At 41.4% G+C, this 19,268-nt stretch overlaps 1 protein-coding gene across 2 annotated transcripts in view; it reads left to right on the plus strand.

The window, feature by feature from the left end:
- The first annotated feature begins 1,545 nt into the window (after window positions 1-1,545).
- Necab1 (N-terminal EF-hand calcium binding protein 1) overlaps window positions 1,546-19,268 on the plus strand; it is a 178,790-nt gene continuing 161,067 nt past the window's right edge. The window contains exons 1-2 of one of the 2 annotated variants that reach the window (XM_050165608.1): window positions 1,546-1,740; window positions 3,460-3,665. In XM_050165608.1, coding sequence (XP_050021565.1) covers window positions 3,552-3,665 — 114 coding nt within the window. In that variant the 5' untranslated portion in view covers window positions 1,546-1,740; window positions 3,460-3,551. Of the gene's footprint in view, window positions 1,741-3,077; window positions 3,346-3,459; window positions 3,666-19,268 lie in introns of those variants that run through there. The other variant, XM_050165598.1, reaches the window with a different exon arrangement.

Here is a 19,268-nt window from a genome sequence, read left to right on the forward strand (position 1 = left end):
AGCTATCAAATAACTCTCCTCTTCCAGAAAACTTCCCCCAGCTGTGTCAATAAAATTCCTGCCCCTCTCTCCCATAACTTCCTTATATAAGACTCCGAATTTGTCGACGTCCCAGAACCAAAGTGGCACCCAGGCAAATCCACAGCCACCCAATCTCCCTGGAGCGAGACATGGCAGAGGTTCTATTTGTCATGATTAGAGTGGGAAAATAATAAGCAAATGAAGTGGAAAATGTTCTTTTCTTCCCCCAGGTATAAGGGACAAGAAGAAGGATCCCTCTCCCTTGTCCTTTTCCCATTCTGTGACCGCTCTTCCCTTCCTGGCCATATTCATTTCGCTCTCACGACTTGTTCTTCAGGGCTGCGCAGAAGGTCACATACCAGGCTATTCACAACACTGATTTATATGGAAAATATTAGTCTATGAGCTGACTGGTTACCCAAGAAGCTAACAGGTGCTATGGAAAAAGAGACCTTAGATTTATAGGACATGGCTCCAAGAACAAGTTTAACCAGTGTTTGACGGATTGGACTTTTTATTGTATTATTGAAATGTTTACTCAGCTGGTGGTCAGGAGACACTTCAGCAACAGCTGTTCACAGCCACGTGGGCTGCTCTGGAATGAGCTTTGGTGTATAGGGGTTTTGGAAATGAAAGAAAAGGAAGTCAATTCACTTCACGGTGCTGCCAGTAACCCGATCCACCAAACACCACTAAAATGCTGTGGACAGTGCGTGGGCCCAGCGTGGGGCAATGTGAAGGAGAGCCCGCACACCAGCATTCTTCCTCTCTGATGTCACAACCGATTCTGTCGTTAGATTACGAGCGCAGAGGAATGACAAAAATGACTTGAGGTCACGTCACATACAAAACAGTTCAGGCAAGGTTAGTAGCCGGGTACAAATGTGAAGTTGTTCATGACTTCTCTGCAAATAAGTAAATCAGCCAAACAATAAAAATTGAATCACCTAAAAGTTAAAATGCATTATTTTCATAACAGAAAACTATGACTTAATTAACATTGCTAGTTTGGGGAAAGAACTTTCTCGCCCGGATTGTTTAAGATTTGATTCTAGGAAGATCAGTTCCCAGGAGGCTGTAGACACAGAGGACAAGAATTTACCTTCAGTGTTTAACAGCGTGCCATGCCTGGCATGCAGCAGGCTCACGACAAGTACTTTATGAATAAGTAATGTAGAGCTAATGGCTGCTGTGACCCCTGATCTGAAGGACTATGTAAATTCATGATGACAATGATGGCGGTGGTGACAAGCAGCTACAGTTCCTTCTTTATGAGAGACAAAACTGTAATTTATACCACTTACATGAATTTCACATTTCACCTCATCTTAGAGAATATAATTATTAAAGGTTTCTTGCAGAGGAGAATGGAGTCCGTGAATTCAAACTTAGCTCTGCCCAGAATAGTGTGACTTCTTCAAGGGTTGGTCTTTCTACAGCCCTCGTGACAAGCACATCTGATAAGAACATTGCGAACAAAGAATGAAGTGATGACAGTGGGTTAGGTTGGGAAGAATATGTAACATTTGCTCTTACAGACACAGTGGAAGGTAAAACAAATAAGTAGATAATCTGGACACAGTGTAAAAACAATTTGCCAGATAATTTCTCTAGAAAACCAATGCTACACGTTGGAGGGGAAGAAAGGTCCTGTCCTAAAGAGTCTGGAAGACGCTGCACGGGAAGGAAGCCAAGACTGGGCACTGAAACATGAACACGGTAAGAGTGAGAGGAAAGACGGACACCACGATGGCAGGCAGGGATAGGTCCCGTGTTTGGAAACGATGAGGAGATGCTGTGGCTGCTGCTCTAGGGGACAGTGCACCTCTAGGAAAGGGCAGATGCTGTCCCTTAAACGATTAAGTGCTGGATGAAGAAGTTTAAAATTATCCCGTGACACTCACACATTCTTAAAATAGCATTTAACTGAAAATGATTCCTTTGTGTTCTATATTAAAGCCTTTTCTCACCAAGCACATTCTGGTTGTCTTCTTCCTAGTCTTATTTTTGTGGGTAAACTAAGCAACGTGAGTTCATTTTTCTGTATCATTGGTTTGGAATCTATCAGTGTTAAGACGGAGTCTGTGTCCCCGAGGCAGAAGGGACCTGCTTCAGACTCTGACTCAGGGTCTGCACAATTGTGCCAGAGTTCATAACTTCACAGCTCTCTGTGGGTTGTACTGTGTTTTTTATGAAGGCTCCATTACAGGGGTCCCATAAGTGAATTCTAGAACATGCCCCAAATTTAATAATTTCATTTGTTAAATAATTCAACCTCTCTTTGTATGACTTATTTACAGAGGGTTTTAAAATACAACATCAGCTGTGTTTTATTGACTTCATATTATTTTGTTTATGGGAGTTCCTGGACCCACGCCTGTTTTGTACAAAATATCAAACAGGTCCAGTTTGGCTTGTCTTCTCTCCAAATAAATTTAACAACCACTTTGGTGTCCCCAGCTCCCATTTCTACCCTTGCGTACACATTCTCAAGATTGCAGTTTAGAAAAACAATGAACTGTTTTGACACGTACAGGGAGGTTGGCCCTGGGTGAGGAGAGCAGCTGTCGAGGGGTGGGGTCCATGAATCTGTGTTCTAGGAAAGCTTGTCAGGGTTGGGAGACGGTGATGAGGATCACTGTAACCCAGACATGGAGCAGCTTCAGAATGAAAGTGATGGCAGAGACAGAAGATAGTCATCTTCTAGAGCACTGTCTCCACCTGTTGGTCTTGACCCCTTTGGGTTGCATATCCGATATGTCAGATACCTGCAGTAACAGAAGCAGAACCACAGTTATGGTGCAGCAATGAAATCATCATGGCTAGGGGTCATCACAACGTGAGGGTCGCAGCATTAGGAAGGTTGAGAGTCGCTACTGTAGACCAAGATCGGAGTTGGCAGTGTTTGTATTGGACTTGTTTCTTTTCAACTTAAGTTTGGAGACCAAAAAAAAAAGGGGGGGGGGGAGGCACTCCAGAGTACAAATATAAAATTGAAAGTTTTTCCTTCCTGAAGAAAACACTTGTAGAAATGTCAGTTTGATGGAATGTCAGGATTTTACAGTCCAAAGTATCTACAAACAGATAATAATTTGGCATGGAAAAGAATCCGGGCAACAGGTGTACAAAGTTAGAGCCTTGAGCTGAAGTGGCTTTGCAAGCAGCTCTGCCTCTCACGGGCTCTGAAGGTGACCTTGAACAGGTGATCCGAGTTAATCTGAGTTCTCCACGTGGAGTTTCCTGGACTGCTCACAGATACACAATAGTTGCAGTTACAGCCTAGAGAAGGACAATCTGGCTGGATGCTTCCCCAGCGGCGAGCAGGTGCGTGAGTATAGAAAGCAGAAGAATGAGTTTCCAGAAAGCTGGTAAAAAGAAGAGACGCATAGGAATTAGAAATAGCAACATTCTAGACTCACGATTCCCTTCTCATTCCAGCTCCTTCCCACTCTGAGCTAGAGCTCACTGCAGGATTCATCCTGTAAACGATATCCCTGGAAGAGTCCCGAGATGCTCTCATCGAAGTGGAAATGCTGCACTGGGGACCGAGCAAGAGTCTGGGCATTTGGCTCCTTCCTTGGCCTCTCCGCACCGATCTCCACCTGAAGACGCCTATCTTCTCAGAAGCTCAAAGTAGAAGCCGTGTGAGTAGGCCACATAAGAGGGTCACATTCACTCTGCCTGTGGAAGGAGAGGGTGAAGCCTAATGTATGTGAGACTAACTGCCATGCTAGCCTAATCCTGTCAGAATCTGAGCACTGACCAGGGCCTTTGAGAGCCCAAACTTGGGTCTCAGTTTGATTTCGACTTGAAAGTACTGCGACCAGAAACTGCTTCCTGTCCTCCCATCAGGCAAGGAGTGAGTTTTACCTGGTGCAGTTTTGTCATCAATATGATGGCCCATCATGGGTATTCATTTAATTAAAGGTGTTTATTACTCCGGTACACCAGCAGCTGACAGTAAAGAGCCTAGAGAGAAACACTCAGAGAACAGAAAAACTGGGGAGTTTGTCTTATAATGGCGCTTATACTTTTTCTCTCTTTTCTAGTACCTTAAAAGTAAGCTCGAATTTCGTCTCATATATATTGTAGCTGACAGCAGGATTTCTGTACCCGTTTTTCAGCATTAACCTTGGTGGTTGTTTATCCTCAGTGACTCCTCTCTTTTTAACTTCATACACAACTTTCCCCTCTGCTGGAAAAGATAACAATGCAGCTAATTAACTTGCCTGTTAAGATTGATTCTGGCTTTTATTTTCTGGTCTTTGGAGAACCGAAATTAGACCACAAATTACTTTAATGAAGGACATTCAGTTCTGCTAGACTGTAGGGACTTTCTGTAATTTTCTGAGACTTGGGCATCATGTTGCAGAGCGGCTAGAGGAGTTCAAAGCTTTCCTAGAAAAATGAATCTATTTATAACTTGTCACACTTGGGGAGTAATTTGCTTAAATTACCCAGTTGTGCTGCTCAAATATTTGTGTGGATAACAACCACTCAGCCTGCCTATTAAGAAATTCCCAGGATCCACCCTCCAATATCCTGCTTTTAGTAGATACGGGCTAGGGGCCATGGCTTTGTCCGTGAACAAAATAGAATGACTGGTGCAGGCCGTCCTTAGATCACTCAAAGAGATGCTGCCGTAGAGGGCAGACTTATGTTTTGGAAATTTTTTGGGAACATCTAGTAGGTTTCCGGGCAGTGGAGAAGCCACGGGAAGTTTCCACTCCTCCCAGCACCCACGGGTTTACCCATTTGAGAGATGAACAATGCCAGAGAGAGACCACGCTTTCACATTCAGGTGGAGGCCAAACTCACTTGACGCTGGGAATGAGGAAGTAAGTTGTCAGCTGTCAGCTACCAGCTACGAAAACCCCCTCACAGTTTCCTGGTTGCGATGTCCTGTACATTGGAGTTATTTCTCAGTCTTTCCCAATGATGCATCTTGTCTGGCTTCAGAGGATTGTTTACTCTGCTTTGAGGGTAAAGCAAAAACACACTTTTGTTTAGAACAAATAGTCAACTCTGAAGCCATTCAGATATTACCGCTGAAAATCTACCCATTCAGATAATACCGTATGCCAGATTACAACCCCCAGAAAGAGACCACCAGAGAGGCCCAGACTGTAATAAGCAAGGTTTAATCAGCATAATACAAACACGTTTGGAATCCCTGTCTCCAAAACCCCATCACAGCGAGGTAGAGAGAGGAGTTGTATCTCCTCTGTGGGGTAAGCTTTTAAAGGCATAACTACAAAGAGGCTTTTTTAAGCTGCCTTGGCACAGCTACAAGGACTTTTGCTCCCTCTCATCCTGCTAAGTCAGCTTTGTCCTTGTTTTCTTGTTATCACCAGGTGGCTGGCTGGGCTAAGTGACCTTGTGCTCGGAATCTCCTGGGTGCGAGAGGGGAAGGCCGCTGTCTTCCTGGGAAAACATTCTGCTAGGAAATTTCTTCTTGCTCCTTTGAGAATAAGGTCCTACACATGTTAATCTAACACAACAGCAACTAGCAAAGCTCCCTAATTTCATCCTCGAGAATTGTTTTCATCATATGGTCTTCTCTCAATTTATGCTAGAAACATGCTTTCTAAAATATTGAAGAAAATAGCCATTTGGATTTGGGCCACTTTTCTAAATTCCAGGAGTTGTCCGGTGATATACAAATAGAGAGTTATTCAAGGAGCGGTTAATTTTACGGGAAATCGTAATAAGTAGACATTGGATAAGGTCCGCCGTTTCTCTGGGAACTTCATGTTGTCAGGTGTTCTGACCACGGCTTATGATGACTGACGTGTGGCTGAAGCCAGGTGTTAGAAGAAACTTACTGTGAGGCCTGAAGTCAGCCGAGTGGTTGGTTAGGTTAGGCCACCTACCATTTCTAATAATCCATCCTCCTTGTTTCCTTCGGGCCTTTCAATATGTCTGGCTTCAGCTACTAAACACCACGTTCAATACATTGTATGTATGTCCCAGCCATGTTTCCCACCCACGCCGGCACGTGTGGACTGAGTATAGTTCTAAGCTTTACATGCGCCTATGGAATTAATGTACAGATAGAAATACTGCCCAAATTATACACAATGGTGATATTTATTTTTCATCACTGTCAAGAAACCTGTCTCTAAATCCCAGAACGCTTTAAGGAAAACTATTTGCTTAAAATCCATCAATAATACAAAAAGCTCCACAAAGTGGGTATAGAGATGAGAATAGGGTTTTCTAAATTTTCATCAGAACTTGGAACAGTTGTCTAATTTATAAGAACATATCTTTGAAAATGATCAAAAGCAAAACCAACGATGTTCTTCTACTTGGGGTTGTGATTTTCTGAACAGGAACTTGCAGTACCTGGGCGGGCAGGGAACACTAACTTCGCGTAGCTTCAGGATTCATTTGGCTCCCGGGAGAGATACGGATCAGATGTTTTCGAGTCCAAAGAGAAGTAGACACAGTGGGGAAACACTGGCCTCACAGGTGCAAGGCCCCAGGCCACATCTATTAGTACAGGCTGTGTTCAAATCAGATTCAGGGACTGAAGGGTGACAGAGGCCAATTTAAGTTCCGAGCCCCCACAAGAAGACATAGGGAGGAGCGGAAAGAATATAAACAAGCTCACGCCATAAGCTGTGCTACCATCCCAAAGTTTCATCATGCTCCCTGTAAGATTATAATCCTCTCTCCTACGAGTGCCTTCGGCGAGGCTTTCTCCAGGGGAGGGCACACCTCCCCCTTCCACGTTTATCAGGGCGAGTCCAGTGACAGGTGTCTGTTATTAGAGAAAGACTGAGACGCACGTGAGCTCTCTGCGCAGAGATTTAAGAGCGTCGTCTCATTTTAACTTGCTTACAAAGTGACAGATACCAAGGAGGAAGTGCACTCAGGCTCGGTTCTGGATGCAGCCCTTGGAAATTTTCCTTGACTGATTTGGAACCTAAATGTGAAGCGAGGCTTTGTTGCCGCAGCGCTATGTTCTGGGAGATGCTTTCCATTTGGGAACAACCCAACAAAGGCTGCCTGGTACAAAGCAGCCAGCGGATTGGCTAGGCTTGTGGGAGTCTTAAAACTGAGAAAAGAGGTAGCAAAGCAAGCATGTTAGTGACCGGTGGGTGGCTACTCTGAGCATCACCTCCAGGCGATTTGGGTCTTTGCTCTTGGCCACTGAGTTCACACAGATGAACATCTGCACGTTTTGCCTTCTGGGTGACAGCTGCCATGTCTTTGAATTTCACAAGACGTTTTGTAAAAATAGATATACAGAGATGGGTGTGAATGACCTTAGCAGGTTACAGACACCACCTTCTTAGTGAGGGACAATTGAGCCTCTTGTAGAAGAAGTGATGAGAGCTCCGGGTTTAGAAACAAGTGGGGCTTTGATATCCATCAAACAACAATGGTAAAGAACCGGATAGAAATAGTTGAGGCTTTGTAAATCATCCCACATCTTTCACAACCATTCAACTACATCATTGCACCGCTAACAACAGTCGTAAACAACAGGAAATGAATAATGAAGCCTCTGTCCAAAGGAACCTTGACAAATCAGACAAGTGACTGGATGGATTTAGCCTGTGAATTGTATTTTGATGACTCTTGATTAGTAGGGAAAAAAATTGAAATGTGTCCATCTATTTCAGAATTTTGGTATCATTAAAGGTAAGGTCTTCATACATACCTCATTTAGAGAACTTTTAAATGGCCAGCCCAACCAGCCTAACTTAAGCAACCATGTTACTGAGAGGAGAAGTTTAGTGGCAAATGCTGCACCATAAAACCCAAATCCCAGTCGGACGTCTTGGATTGTGGGAAACTGCAAACTTACGGCGTTTGAGGATTTTTTGGAACACTGAGCTGTGAGAATAGAAAGTGTGGAAGAGAGGAGCAGTGTCTCCAGGCTCTCATCAGAGAGGAGCAGTGTCTCCAGGCTCTCATTNAGAGAGGAGCAGTGTCTCCAGGCTCTCATCAGAGAGGAGCAGTGTCTCCAGGCTCTCATTAGCCCCCTACTTCGTTGGAGAATGGGATTCTCATTGTGCGTTGGGCTCATGGGGGGACGTTGGTCTGAGCAGGTCAGGAAAGTGATTATGAGTCCATCTATGAAAGAAGCGCCACAGCAAGGAATCATTCGTCACATTTTGATTATTTTTTTTCTCTTTGGGTGAAAAAAGAAATATTCTTTGTTGTTCTTAGAACATTCTTTATGTTTTGGTTTTTAAGTAAACATTAAATGGGTTTAAATATTTTTTTATCCCCTAAAGGCACAGACATTTGAATGATAACTTCTTAGTAGCATTGAATATGAGTTTTATGGTGATCACAACAGGGTATTCTCCTTGAATTCTTCATAAAGAATGCTAATCTTAGAATCTTAGCATTAAACCTAGAGTGACATTACAGAAGACGGGAGAAGCTTTCTGCCCTGGTAAAGCAGAACTGTAGGCTGTAGAACATTTGTTTATCCTTAGGTGTGGTGCCTTCATAGCACAGTTACTAAGAGTTCTATCACTATAATACATGTGTCACTCAGATCCAGTAAGAAGAAACAAGAGGCCCCTGATTCTTTGCCGTGGGATGCAGACACAGTGGGATTGTCCTTCCCATATCTGAAGACAGCTCTGAGACAAAATTAGAACAAATCCTGAAGTTCAGTCCCAGAATTCCCATAGCAACAAACAACCTAGTTTGCTTACTGCTAGATTTTATAATCCTTCAATGACCAAAGATGTACTTTAATTATATGTATATAAAATGTTACATCTTGTATTCAATCTAAGCTTATGAGTATAAAACAGAATATCACTTATTAACACATGTTACACACAAAAATGTTGTTTCTAAGAAATGTGGTACCTCAGTGAGGAAAGGATAATTTGCTGAAGTCATATTTTGGGCCTGAGGCTTTACTTAATATTAAGGCTACTTTTGCCAAAAGAATAGATATTAATCCTGAATTCTACTGTCTTTCCTGTGCTCTTAACTCTTGATGCTGTAACTTTGCTAGTATAATCTTAGAGTACAGTGAAAATAAAGTCGTGGTTGGGTGAGATACGATATTCTAAATTTGACATATGACCTGGGATTGATTCCCTTTATTATAGATAAAACTATACTCAAATTACAAGTGGATCCCGAATAGATAAGGGATACTGATATGATACAATTTATCGACCAGTGCATATTTAATTTAAAAAGTTTCTGGTTACTAATATGGAAGCTTTAACTCTTGTTCAGAAAGGGAAAAAATCCCCTTATTCTTCATTGAGTCTATGAAAAAAAATCAGAAATTTGAGGAAACGGCAAAAGCTGAAGTCAGGTAGAGTAGGTCTTTGATCTTCGTTCCGTCCTTGTCATGACGTAGGTAAAACCACCCACCACGCGGGCAGTTAGTCATAAAGATTAAAAGAGGAAGGATTTGCAGCATCCTAACTTTACGGCATTGAGACAAAGTCCATTGTAGTTCCTCGACACAGTTTGATGGATGCTGTTCTCGAGCTACGAACTTTTCTTTATTTTCCTATTTTAACCATTTTATATTCCTTTAAAGTCTCTTCTAATTATGTGCCTGTTGCTAATATGTTCCTATTATAGTACCATAAAATTTAGGAATAGCGAAAAGACATATCCATTAAATAAAATTTCATTGCTATCTCAAGTCCCGACATTAAAATGTAAATGAGCTTTGTATTATGCCAAGCACTTAAAGAAATTTTTATTTTCACATTAATTTAAATATCACTGTTAAGTTTGCCTTACTCTCATAAATCTGAGCACAGAAGCAAATGTCTTCCATGGCCCTGAAGCACAGGCATAATCAAAGTATGTTGCTGATTTGCTTTTTTAAATTGGGATCATCTTTTATATTACTACTGCATATCCACTGTAAAAAAAAAAGGCAAATACCATCTAAATAAAAAGAAACAAAGGCTATCTATATATCTATAAACTGCATTTGCATTTAGGTATGGACTCACTAAGATACTTTACTAATACAACTTTTCCTTATCTCTAAAATAAATGGTGTCTATCAGTCAAGTAAGTGATAACATTCTTGCTACATTATATCTAGTGTTTACATATGCTGTGGTTAATGTAAAAATCCATCTCTATTGAATGTTGTTTATTCATTTACTCCTATTATTATATAACGGGGCTATTGACATCCAACTTCAAGGATTTATTTTCTTAGTTTAAATTCCTAAGTGTAGAATTTAGCCTGAATCCATGACTAAATAATTCTCCACAGATTTTTGTATACAGCTTTCTTGCAGTTTCTCCACCAGAAGCCAGCTCCTTTCTGTGTAGGTGAATGAAGGATAAGGAGTTGCCTCTGTGTGATTCAGTGAATGGGGGAGGCAGGGTAACAGAGTGCACTTCAAAGAAAGAAATCCTGGAAGAGCATTGGGAGTCACAAAGCAATGGGGCAGTGAAAAACAGGGCGGTGCTGTAGGTGTGTAATGAGAAACGTAGACAGTAGGTCTTGTTCCCCAGTGGGTGGACCTGTCTGGAGAGGTTTGGGTGGTCCACTCTCGCCAGAGGACTTGGAGATTTAAATGACCTCATCCCACTCCTATTCCCTCTCCCACTTCAAGCTTGCTTTTGAAGATGTAAACTCTTAGCTTTGTGTGCTTGCCGCCATGCCATGACACACTCATCCTCCTGGCACAGTAAGCCTACATAAACTGTTCCCTGGTCATGGTGCTTAATCCCACCAACAGAAAAGTAATACTGAAGAAGGTACTACAAAGTAGGTTGTTGCTGTAAGGAACTTGACCATGTTGGTTGCTTTGCAGGAATGTAGAAGGCAAAGCTTGAACTAGAAAAATCAGTGATTGAATGCATGTTGCAGGGCTTAGTTGTTGGGAGCCAGCCTCTGCAAAAATACCTCTCGCCATTGGGAAGGGCTTGGGGTTTAGAAATTTAGTAAAGAATGCGAAGACGCGAATGAAAATAATAAAACGGAGAAACATAGGATAGCATCGGGACGGAGTTTTTCAGTGAGCACTGAAAATTTGCCCTTGTTTAATTTTCAACTGCCTAAAATACCCCTGACACCAAAAGGTAGGAGTAAGACAAAAGACTGCTTTAACGTGACACAAGGAAATGAACAGGCCAACTGAAGGTCATGGTCTACATTCATAGTTAAGCATTCTGTTGCTAGGACAAAACAAGTCACACACCCTAGACCAAAACATTCCCCAACTTGTTTCTGTAAAGGGAACTGGAACTTAGCTGGATCCTTAGACTCTTGTTTGAGGTAGGAACAAACTACTTCTCTATTCCAGAAGCACAAGACCTGGCTATTAGCCCCACCTGTTGACAATAACCTTGAAAGAGCAGAACTCTCTGTTAGACACCTAGGTGGGACCTTTGTCTGAGGTGAAGCACAATAAACTTGCAGGAAATAGAAACAAGACCAACTCTCTGACCTTTGGCCTTTTTGGGTCTCCACACTTAGGCTGTCCTTGTAGAGACCTGGAGGAAAGTAATGTTGAGGGGGTAGGAGGGAGAAACAGACTGTAGAAGGCCATCAAACGAGGTTTCGGAGGAAAACAAGGACTTCAACAGAAGCTGAGCTCTAGACCATTCCTGCTGTTTTGGCAAAGAATCTGGTTGTTTACTGCCCGTTTCCTGAAACAACATTTGAAAGTAATGGACTCATTTCTTTGCTGGAGGAAATTTGGCAGTTGAGAGCTATGTGGTGTGGACTTTGGGTTCCCTGTAAAAGCACTGTGTGTTCTGGGCTGCTTATCCATCTCTCCAGGCCCCAGATTTTTGTTTATTTGCTTGTGTGTTGATACAAGGTCTCACTATGTAGCCCTGGCTGCTCTGGATCTCATTATGAAAACTTCATTATAAAAACCTCATTATGGCCACCAACTCAGAGCTCTGTTTGTCTCTGCTTCCCAGAGGGCTGGAGTTAAAGTCCCTGAAAATTTATATCCATATTCTTAGACTTCTTCCTCCTTGGAACTTGCTCTTCATATTTGTATACCAAACTTTTTATTTATTTTTTTTCATCTAAACTTCCATACCTGCGGTGTGTGGATACGCAATGACTAGCAGGGAGACACGCAGTCGGGGCTCTTGTCTTCTCTCACTGCATCACGTCTTCCAGACATTGGCTAACAGAGAGGCACTTTTTGAGCTTCCATGCGTGTCACATGTGACATGTCCATGTCACAGGGTTATCACCAAAGAAGCAGGGCAATGCAGTCGTGCTATCTCTTATGAAACCGGATCCATTGTGGTGAGCACATGCGGGGTCAAGAGATGGAAGATGGTGGCGTGCAATAGTTCCTGAGCTGGGGAGAGATGAGTCTGAAGAAGTGAGAATGCTAAGAACAAGCCACCGTGAATGGCCCGCCTGCCTCCCAAGGCCAAGATGATGTCTGGGCCTGAGCCAACTCTTGATCCGAGGTCATGAAGCAGTTAGGGGGCCTGAGAGGAAATCTGTGGTCCCTATCACCACTAAAGGATAAGCAGAGGTCTGTGGTGCCGCCCATCACCTGGAGCCACGTTGGAGTCCAAGGGCCTCACTGCCATGGGGCCATGCTGCTCTGAGTGACTTGCACTGCCACCTGGGCCATGATCGCCTGGTTGCCTAAATGCCAGTGAAAGTGGTCAAACAACCACGTGATCCTTTGCTGTTCTATTAGGAGCCAATCTCCACCTGAATCCCCCAACATCCAGAACATTGTGGAAGCCCGAATCCTGAGTTTTGTCTCTCAGTAAATAGACCTCATCCCTAAGAAAGAGATCCCCTGTACTTTGTATCCCCTGTCGATAGAATCTATCCTTAGGCTTACTACACATCTTTTCTCTGGTACCTAGCCCCGAACTCTGTTTATCAGGCAACCGTACTCTACTCCTACTGCAAAGGTCACAGGGACATCGCTAGGGAGTTCCTGTGTAGCTTTGCCTAAAGCTGTGTACGGACAACTGTCACGTGGAAACCCTTTCCCAAAGTTCTACTGTGTTTGAATGTGGAAGAAGAATAAACCATGAGGTCAGACTCTGAATGTTTTTTGACCCAGTGCCTTCAAAGATGGTACTGCCTCAAGTTCCTTTCTTCACCTCACGTGGGCTGTCTCCAGAACAGTTGTGAAGCTTGTTAGGCTCCTCATTATCGGAGTCCTTTCCCAGTCCTGCCAACCAGCTCCCAAATCATGACACAGGGATTTCTTACTAGTTATGAAAGTTTGGCCTGCACCTTAGACTTATTTCTAATGAGCTCTTATAACATAAATTAACCCATTTCTATTAATTTATATGCTACATGAGGTCATGGCTTGTTACCTCATCTCCTACATGTCATGTTTCTTCTGTATCTCTTTGTGATCTACCCATCTTCCCAGCATCCTCTGCGCCTGGAAATCCTGCCCAGCTATTGGCTGTTCACCTTTTTATTAAACCAATCAGACACTTCTTCACAGGCACAGTGTGCAAGAAGATTCTACAGTATCAGAAAGCATAGACAAAGTAGAGGAGGAAGAAGGAGGGGTAGATACCATGTAATACAGCCCTAGAAGAACTCTTAAAAGAAAAGCAAACTCAGACTTTACATTTGGGTCTTCATAAACTTTATAGGCTTTCTGGATGAAAATAATCTTTATCAATATAGAAAGATAGCTCTAGTATACTGTTTATCTGTTTTATCATATTAATATAACTATGTCTTTCTTAGACTTCATATTTCCCCCAGACTCTTGAATTTAATATCTATGTTTTTGTTGGTTTTTTTTTTTTTTGGTTTTTTTTCGAGACAGGATTTCTCTGTGGCTTTGGAGCCTGTCCTGGAACTAGCTCTTGTAGACCAGGCTGGCCTCAAACTCACAAAGATCCTCCTGCCTCTGCCTCCCAGGTGCTGGGATTAAAGGCATGCACCACCACAGCCCGGCCCCATTATTTTATTTTTTATTTTTTATTTTTTCGTTTTTTGAGACAGGGTTTCTCTGTGGCTTTGGAGTCTGTCCTGAAACTAGCTCTGTAGACCAGGCTGGTCTCAAACTCACAGAGATCCGCCTGCCTCTGCCTCCCGAGTGCTGGGATTAAAGGCGTGTGCCACCATCGCCCAGCAATATCTATGTTTTTATAGTTAAGCTGTATCCATGCAACAACCATGTATTTAGTCACTGTTCTTATTCTTTTCCAACAATCTCTACTTGTTTGCTGGAGAGTCTGTTTCATTTACCTCTCAGATGGTGGTCATCATTGTTGGTTTCAAGACACTCATCTTGTTTCTTATTTCGGGTTTGTCTTGATTTAGAGGTCCCACTGTTGTTTTCCTAGCTCTTTTCTGACTACCATATTTTTGTACTCCAATTTTTGTCCTTCTTTGAATTTAGTTTTGGTTTTTATTCTGCTTTATTATTATAAGTTCCTTTATTATAAGCTCCCTTAACTCCCAGTGTCTGTTTTAAACGAGAATTAGAGCACTGACTTATACTGTGAGAATTTTCCAAACATGCTGGATTTTGTGAAATTATTGTATTTCTACATGTTATAAGATTGTATATAGCACCATTATCTTTCATGCTTAAATAGCCTGTGTCTAAAATATCACTGGCTGCAGGTTGGGGATATATGTTGTATTGCCTGCTATTTCTTCCTGGGTTTTATAGCATTGTTTTGTCTGTTTGTGTGCCTAATCTTTTAAATTCAGTGCCAGTTGCTGCATTTGAAAAATTACTTTAGCAATTTGAGGTCTAAAACAAAGTTATCTTTTTCCAAAATAAAATTTACATTTGTGTCTGCCAGATAGCTGAGGCAAAAGCACCATTAGCTAACCTTAATCCAATCAAGGGTTGAGGGGATTTAAGAAGGATCCTCAGGCCTGCTAAAGCCTAGGATTTTCTGTTAAACCAGCTTTTCAAGTCCAGCCATTGGGGGCTTCAGTATAAAGCCTGGGGTAGGAGACACCTCTCCTTGGACGACTCTGTATACCAGTGTTTATCATCTTAAACTTAGGTTGTTGCTGGGAGCTCAATTTTACTTCCTCAGCTGCTGAACCATTGCTGATTAACTAATGTTCCTAGAAGGAAAAAAATTAAGTTTGCTCCTTTGGACTTTTGTTGACAGGAACTTTGTCTAGGGATTTCTTTTGCTTCATAGTTCTCTGCTTGTACCTTTTAAACCAATAGTTTACAGAGATTTCCTAGGTGTTCTCAGCTGTAAGGTTAGCTCAAATAACCTAACTGACAAAGCAAAGTACGTATTTTCATCATTTAAAATTGGCTTATATATCACCTTACGTTATATTTCTAATTAATTTTATATCTACCTAGACTTATAGAGTTTAGTTTAATTTTTTTTAGTTTTTAAATATGATGCATTTGTGCATTTGTAAAAGTCATACATGGATGGTGTCCTGATGAGTTTTCTGTTTTGTTGTTGTTGGGTTTTTTTTGTTTTTTGTTTTTTGTTTTTTGTTTTTTGTTTTTTGTCAACTTGACACAACTGGAGTTCCCTGGGAAGAGAAATCTGAACTGAGAAAACACCACTACTATACTGCCCTGTAGGCAAGGCAGTGGTGGTATTTTCTTGACTAATGTGTGATGTGAGAGTGACCAGCTGCTGTGGGCAGTGCCACACTTAGGGTGCATAAACGAGGTAGCTGACCATGAGCAGACCTGAATGCAGCATCCCTAGGGTCTCTGCTTCAGTTCCTGCCTCCACATTCCTGTCCGAGTTCCCTCAGTGACGAACTGTTTAGTAGAAATTAAGATGAAATATTTCACACGGTGTGATGGCACATGCCATTAATCTCAGCTCTTGGGAGTCGGGAAGGAGGACCTCAATGAGTTTAAGGTCAATCTGGTCTACAGAGTGAGTTCCAGGACAGCCAGGGCAGTTACACAGAGAAATCCTGTCTCAAAAAAAAACAAAACAAAACAAAAAAAAAGAGGAAAAGAAAAAAGATGAAATAAATCTTTACCTTCTAAGTCGCTTTTATTCATGGTGTTTTATCACAGCAATAGGAAGCAAAGATAAAGACTCAACAATTATTACATATTGACTATTCAATACAATTATTAATAGTATAATTTTAAGAAAAATGTCCTGTTTAAAATTTTATTGATATTCTCAACAATGATTTTTGTTGTCCAGTGGAATACAGAACTTTTAATTTCCATGGTAGACGCACAGAAACTGAAGGCTATTAGTGTTGCATACAAAGAAGTTATACAACATTTATCTCAAGAAATTTAGTGATTCCAAGCATAGTACAAATCTTTTTAGAAGACAGCAAATAAGAATATTCAGAAATTAATTAACTGATCAAGACTTAAAGTAAGCATATACTATGAATAAGTCAAAGGAATGAAAAAACTATTAATTTATTCAAAAACATGTCCCCAGAAGAACTAAGATAAGAAAGTTTGCACACTGTAACATGAGCCATTTTGAGGTCTTTGAGAAGTAAATATTAATATATTCATATATGTTTTAAAAACACATCATATAGGAAAGATAAATTGATTAGAATATCTGATAAAAGACAAAGGAAATGATGAAATTCACATACAAAATCCTTGATGTGAGTTTTTGACAACTTTCTAGAGGTACTCATGTGTTACTATTGGAATTTCTTTAGTGTTGAAGCAGAGAGTAAAATAAAATCAGTTTCAAAATTCACAGTACCATAAACAATTATCTTTCATTCATCAACAAACCAGTGGTTTAGGAGATGCTCAAATGGGGGAAAGATACCTGGTATGAGTCCTTATTTAGAAGTCATTTAGATGGATATATATATATATAATATATATATATAGTCATATATATATAGTCATATATATATGACACTTAGCTTATTCTTGAGCAAGAACAGATATATGTGGTACAGAAAGTAGCTGCTGAAATGGACCCTGCGAACAAGCACGTGACTGTCTTGAGGCCTTTGTTGAGCAGATGCTCTATGCCAGGCAGCTCATGAAGCTCAGTATTTCTGGTCTGGTGAGAAATGCACAAGTGATCTTGCAGCAGTGTGGAGCCCTAACAGAACTGCACAGACGGAGTCATGGGGCAGTAAGAGCCCAGCTCTTCTCCCTAGAAGATGTGAAAATTAAGCAGACTTAGCGTTTGAGTGACATTTCCCAAAATTTCAGGAGGACTGAACACAAGAGAAAGGAAGTCTACCGAAAACGAGATGAGGAAACAGATGGGAAAGGAATAGGGGATGAGACTACAGAGAATGATCAAGACAAAACGATGTCCCACTTAGATGTCAACGTAAGCTATCAGGAGCTGTTCCATGACTGACAGGAAGCTGGTGATAAAATTACTGGGAATTTAGAAAGATCGCCGTAGGAAGTTGAATTATAAATTGTTAACCCCCAAAGTAGATAAACCATTGACGAGGGCATCTAGAAGCCCAGGAAACAAATGATTGGCGTCTAGGTTAAAGTACTTGAAGAAAAAAAAGATAAATTTAGGAAGTTTTAGGAATCCTTTGTAAAGACTTAATGATTAACTAGATACCAAATGTGATGCATACAAACGTTATGAAAAACTGTCAGGAAGGATTCACTGGTCACACTGGGGGTTATGGGAACCCGTTTCCTCAGCAGTTGAGCGTGTTTTATCTGCTGTGAATAAGGTGTCTAAAGACAGGACTGCCCAGTGGGCATATAAAGGCCAGGATGCAACAAGGTGATACATGAATTTAAAAAAAGGAAATAAAAGGAGGGCATGACCTCTCTTAGGGAGTTGCAGTTTTTATTGCAGAAGTATGGGAGAGCCCAGGCAGAGGCAGAGACATCTGGAAAAGTCCAGAGTGAACATGATGGGTAAACTGAGCCAGGCCATGTGAGGAGAGGCAAGAAGGGTTAGGAGCCAAAAGCAGCAACCAAAAGGCAAAGAAGCCAAAAAGGACCAGGGTGGCCGAAATGACTGGGTTATGTAGGGAGAAGAGAAGCTGGGGATTGACAGCCCAGTCCCTGAGGTGGAGACTTCAGGGTAGGGAGCTGGGTGTACTAGATAGGCACTGAGGGATGCTTGGAGAACTAGGTTGTCAAAGTTCACTTTGATAAGTTAGTGGACACCTCAGTTAACCACTTGTCCTAGGTTTGAGTCCTAACAGTCTGGACCAAAGAAGTTGGAACCATTACCACGGAGTTTCACTAGTGACTAGATGAACTTGGACTGGAAGAGAGTGTAGAAGGCTAAAGATGGATTATGGGTAGTCAATATAAAACAGTCGGCTAGTGGTAGAAGGGATATGGAAGACAATGGCTAGGGAAAGAAATTTGTTTTTTAATCCATTGTGTGGATTTTTTTATTGAAAAATATTCCACAAAGTTAAAATATTTTCATGATTGTTTTTGATTATTTGCTAAAGGCTCCCAAACTACAGATAATCAAGATAAGAGTTATATATTTGACTGTTTTGTTTCTTAAAAAAAAAAAAAAAAACTCCAGTGACCACGTATTTATCTGAGGCCAATTACAAAATAATTGTAGTCCTTTTGTAGCATGGGATAATATGCCATATTATAGTACATTTGTGAAGAAATGTATAATTAGCAGAAAATGTCAACATGGAATGCTAAGTAGAGTGCACAGAATAAACCACAGCATGTTGTGTGAATGCAGATGAGAGAGCTTCCTCTCCCTGCCGCATACTCCTAAGCTACATTATGTGAGTAAAGTAATCACGAATATGAGCAGCAACGATACTAAAGAAGCATCCAGCATCGATAGAGCTGAACCAGAGAGAAGAGGCGGTGTCATAAGACTCAGCAAGTAAACAAGCCACCTAGTCTGCAAAAGCTGAAATAAGATTACAAGACCCCTCCCTAAGGTAATAGAAGCAGTGGGTAAGTAATAGGAAGTCATTCCAATCAGCTAAGCTTCAGGGAGGAGACTCTCCAGCATGTTGATCTGCCTGTACATTCTGCAGAAGTTTCAGGATTGGAGAGCTTCATGTTTCATGAGTAGTGACCCGTCCTGGGTTAATAGTTTTTATTATGCACCTGCATTTGAGTTGCCCAGGCCCTTGTTGGAAACTGCAACCCTTTAAGCAAGCCCAATTCATCGACTGACTCTTCAAGTTGTACGTTCTTGGAACATTGTCATTGGTTCTGTGTCTGGGATGAATAAACATTTATTCAGATTTTCCCAGAAAAAGTCTCAGACATCATTATTGTGATTGAATTTGTACACACGCATGTACACACACACACACACACACACACACACACACAGAGCACACGCACACTGGTCTTATTTCTTTTCCTAATTAGTTAAAAGTG

The sequence above is a fragment of the Alexandromys fortis genome, unplaced genomic scaffold, assembly GCF_014885135.2.
Source record: "Alexandromys fortis isolate MF-2015 unplaced genomic scaffold, M_Fortis_MF-2015_v1.1 scaffold_18, whole genome shotgun sequence".
NCBI classification, from domain to species: Eukaryota; Metazoa; Chordata; class Mammalia; order Rodentia; family Cricetidae; genus Alexandromys; species Alexandromys fortis.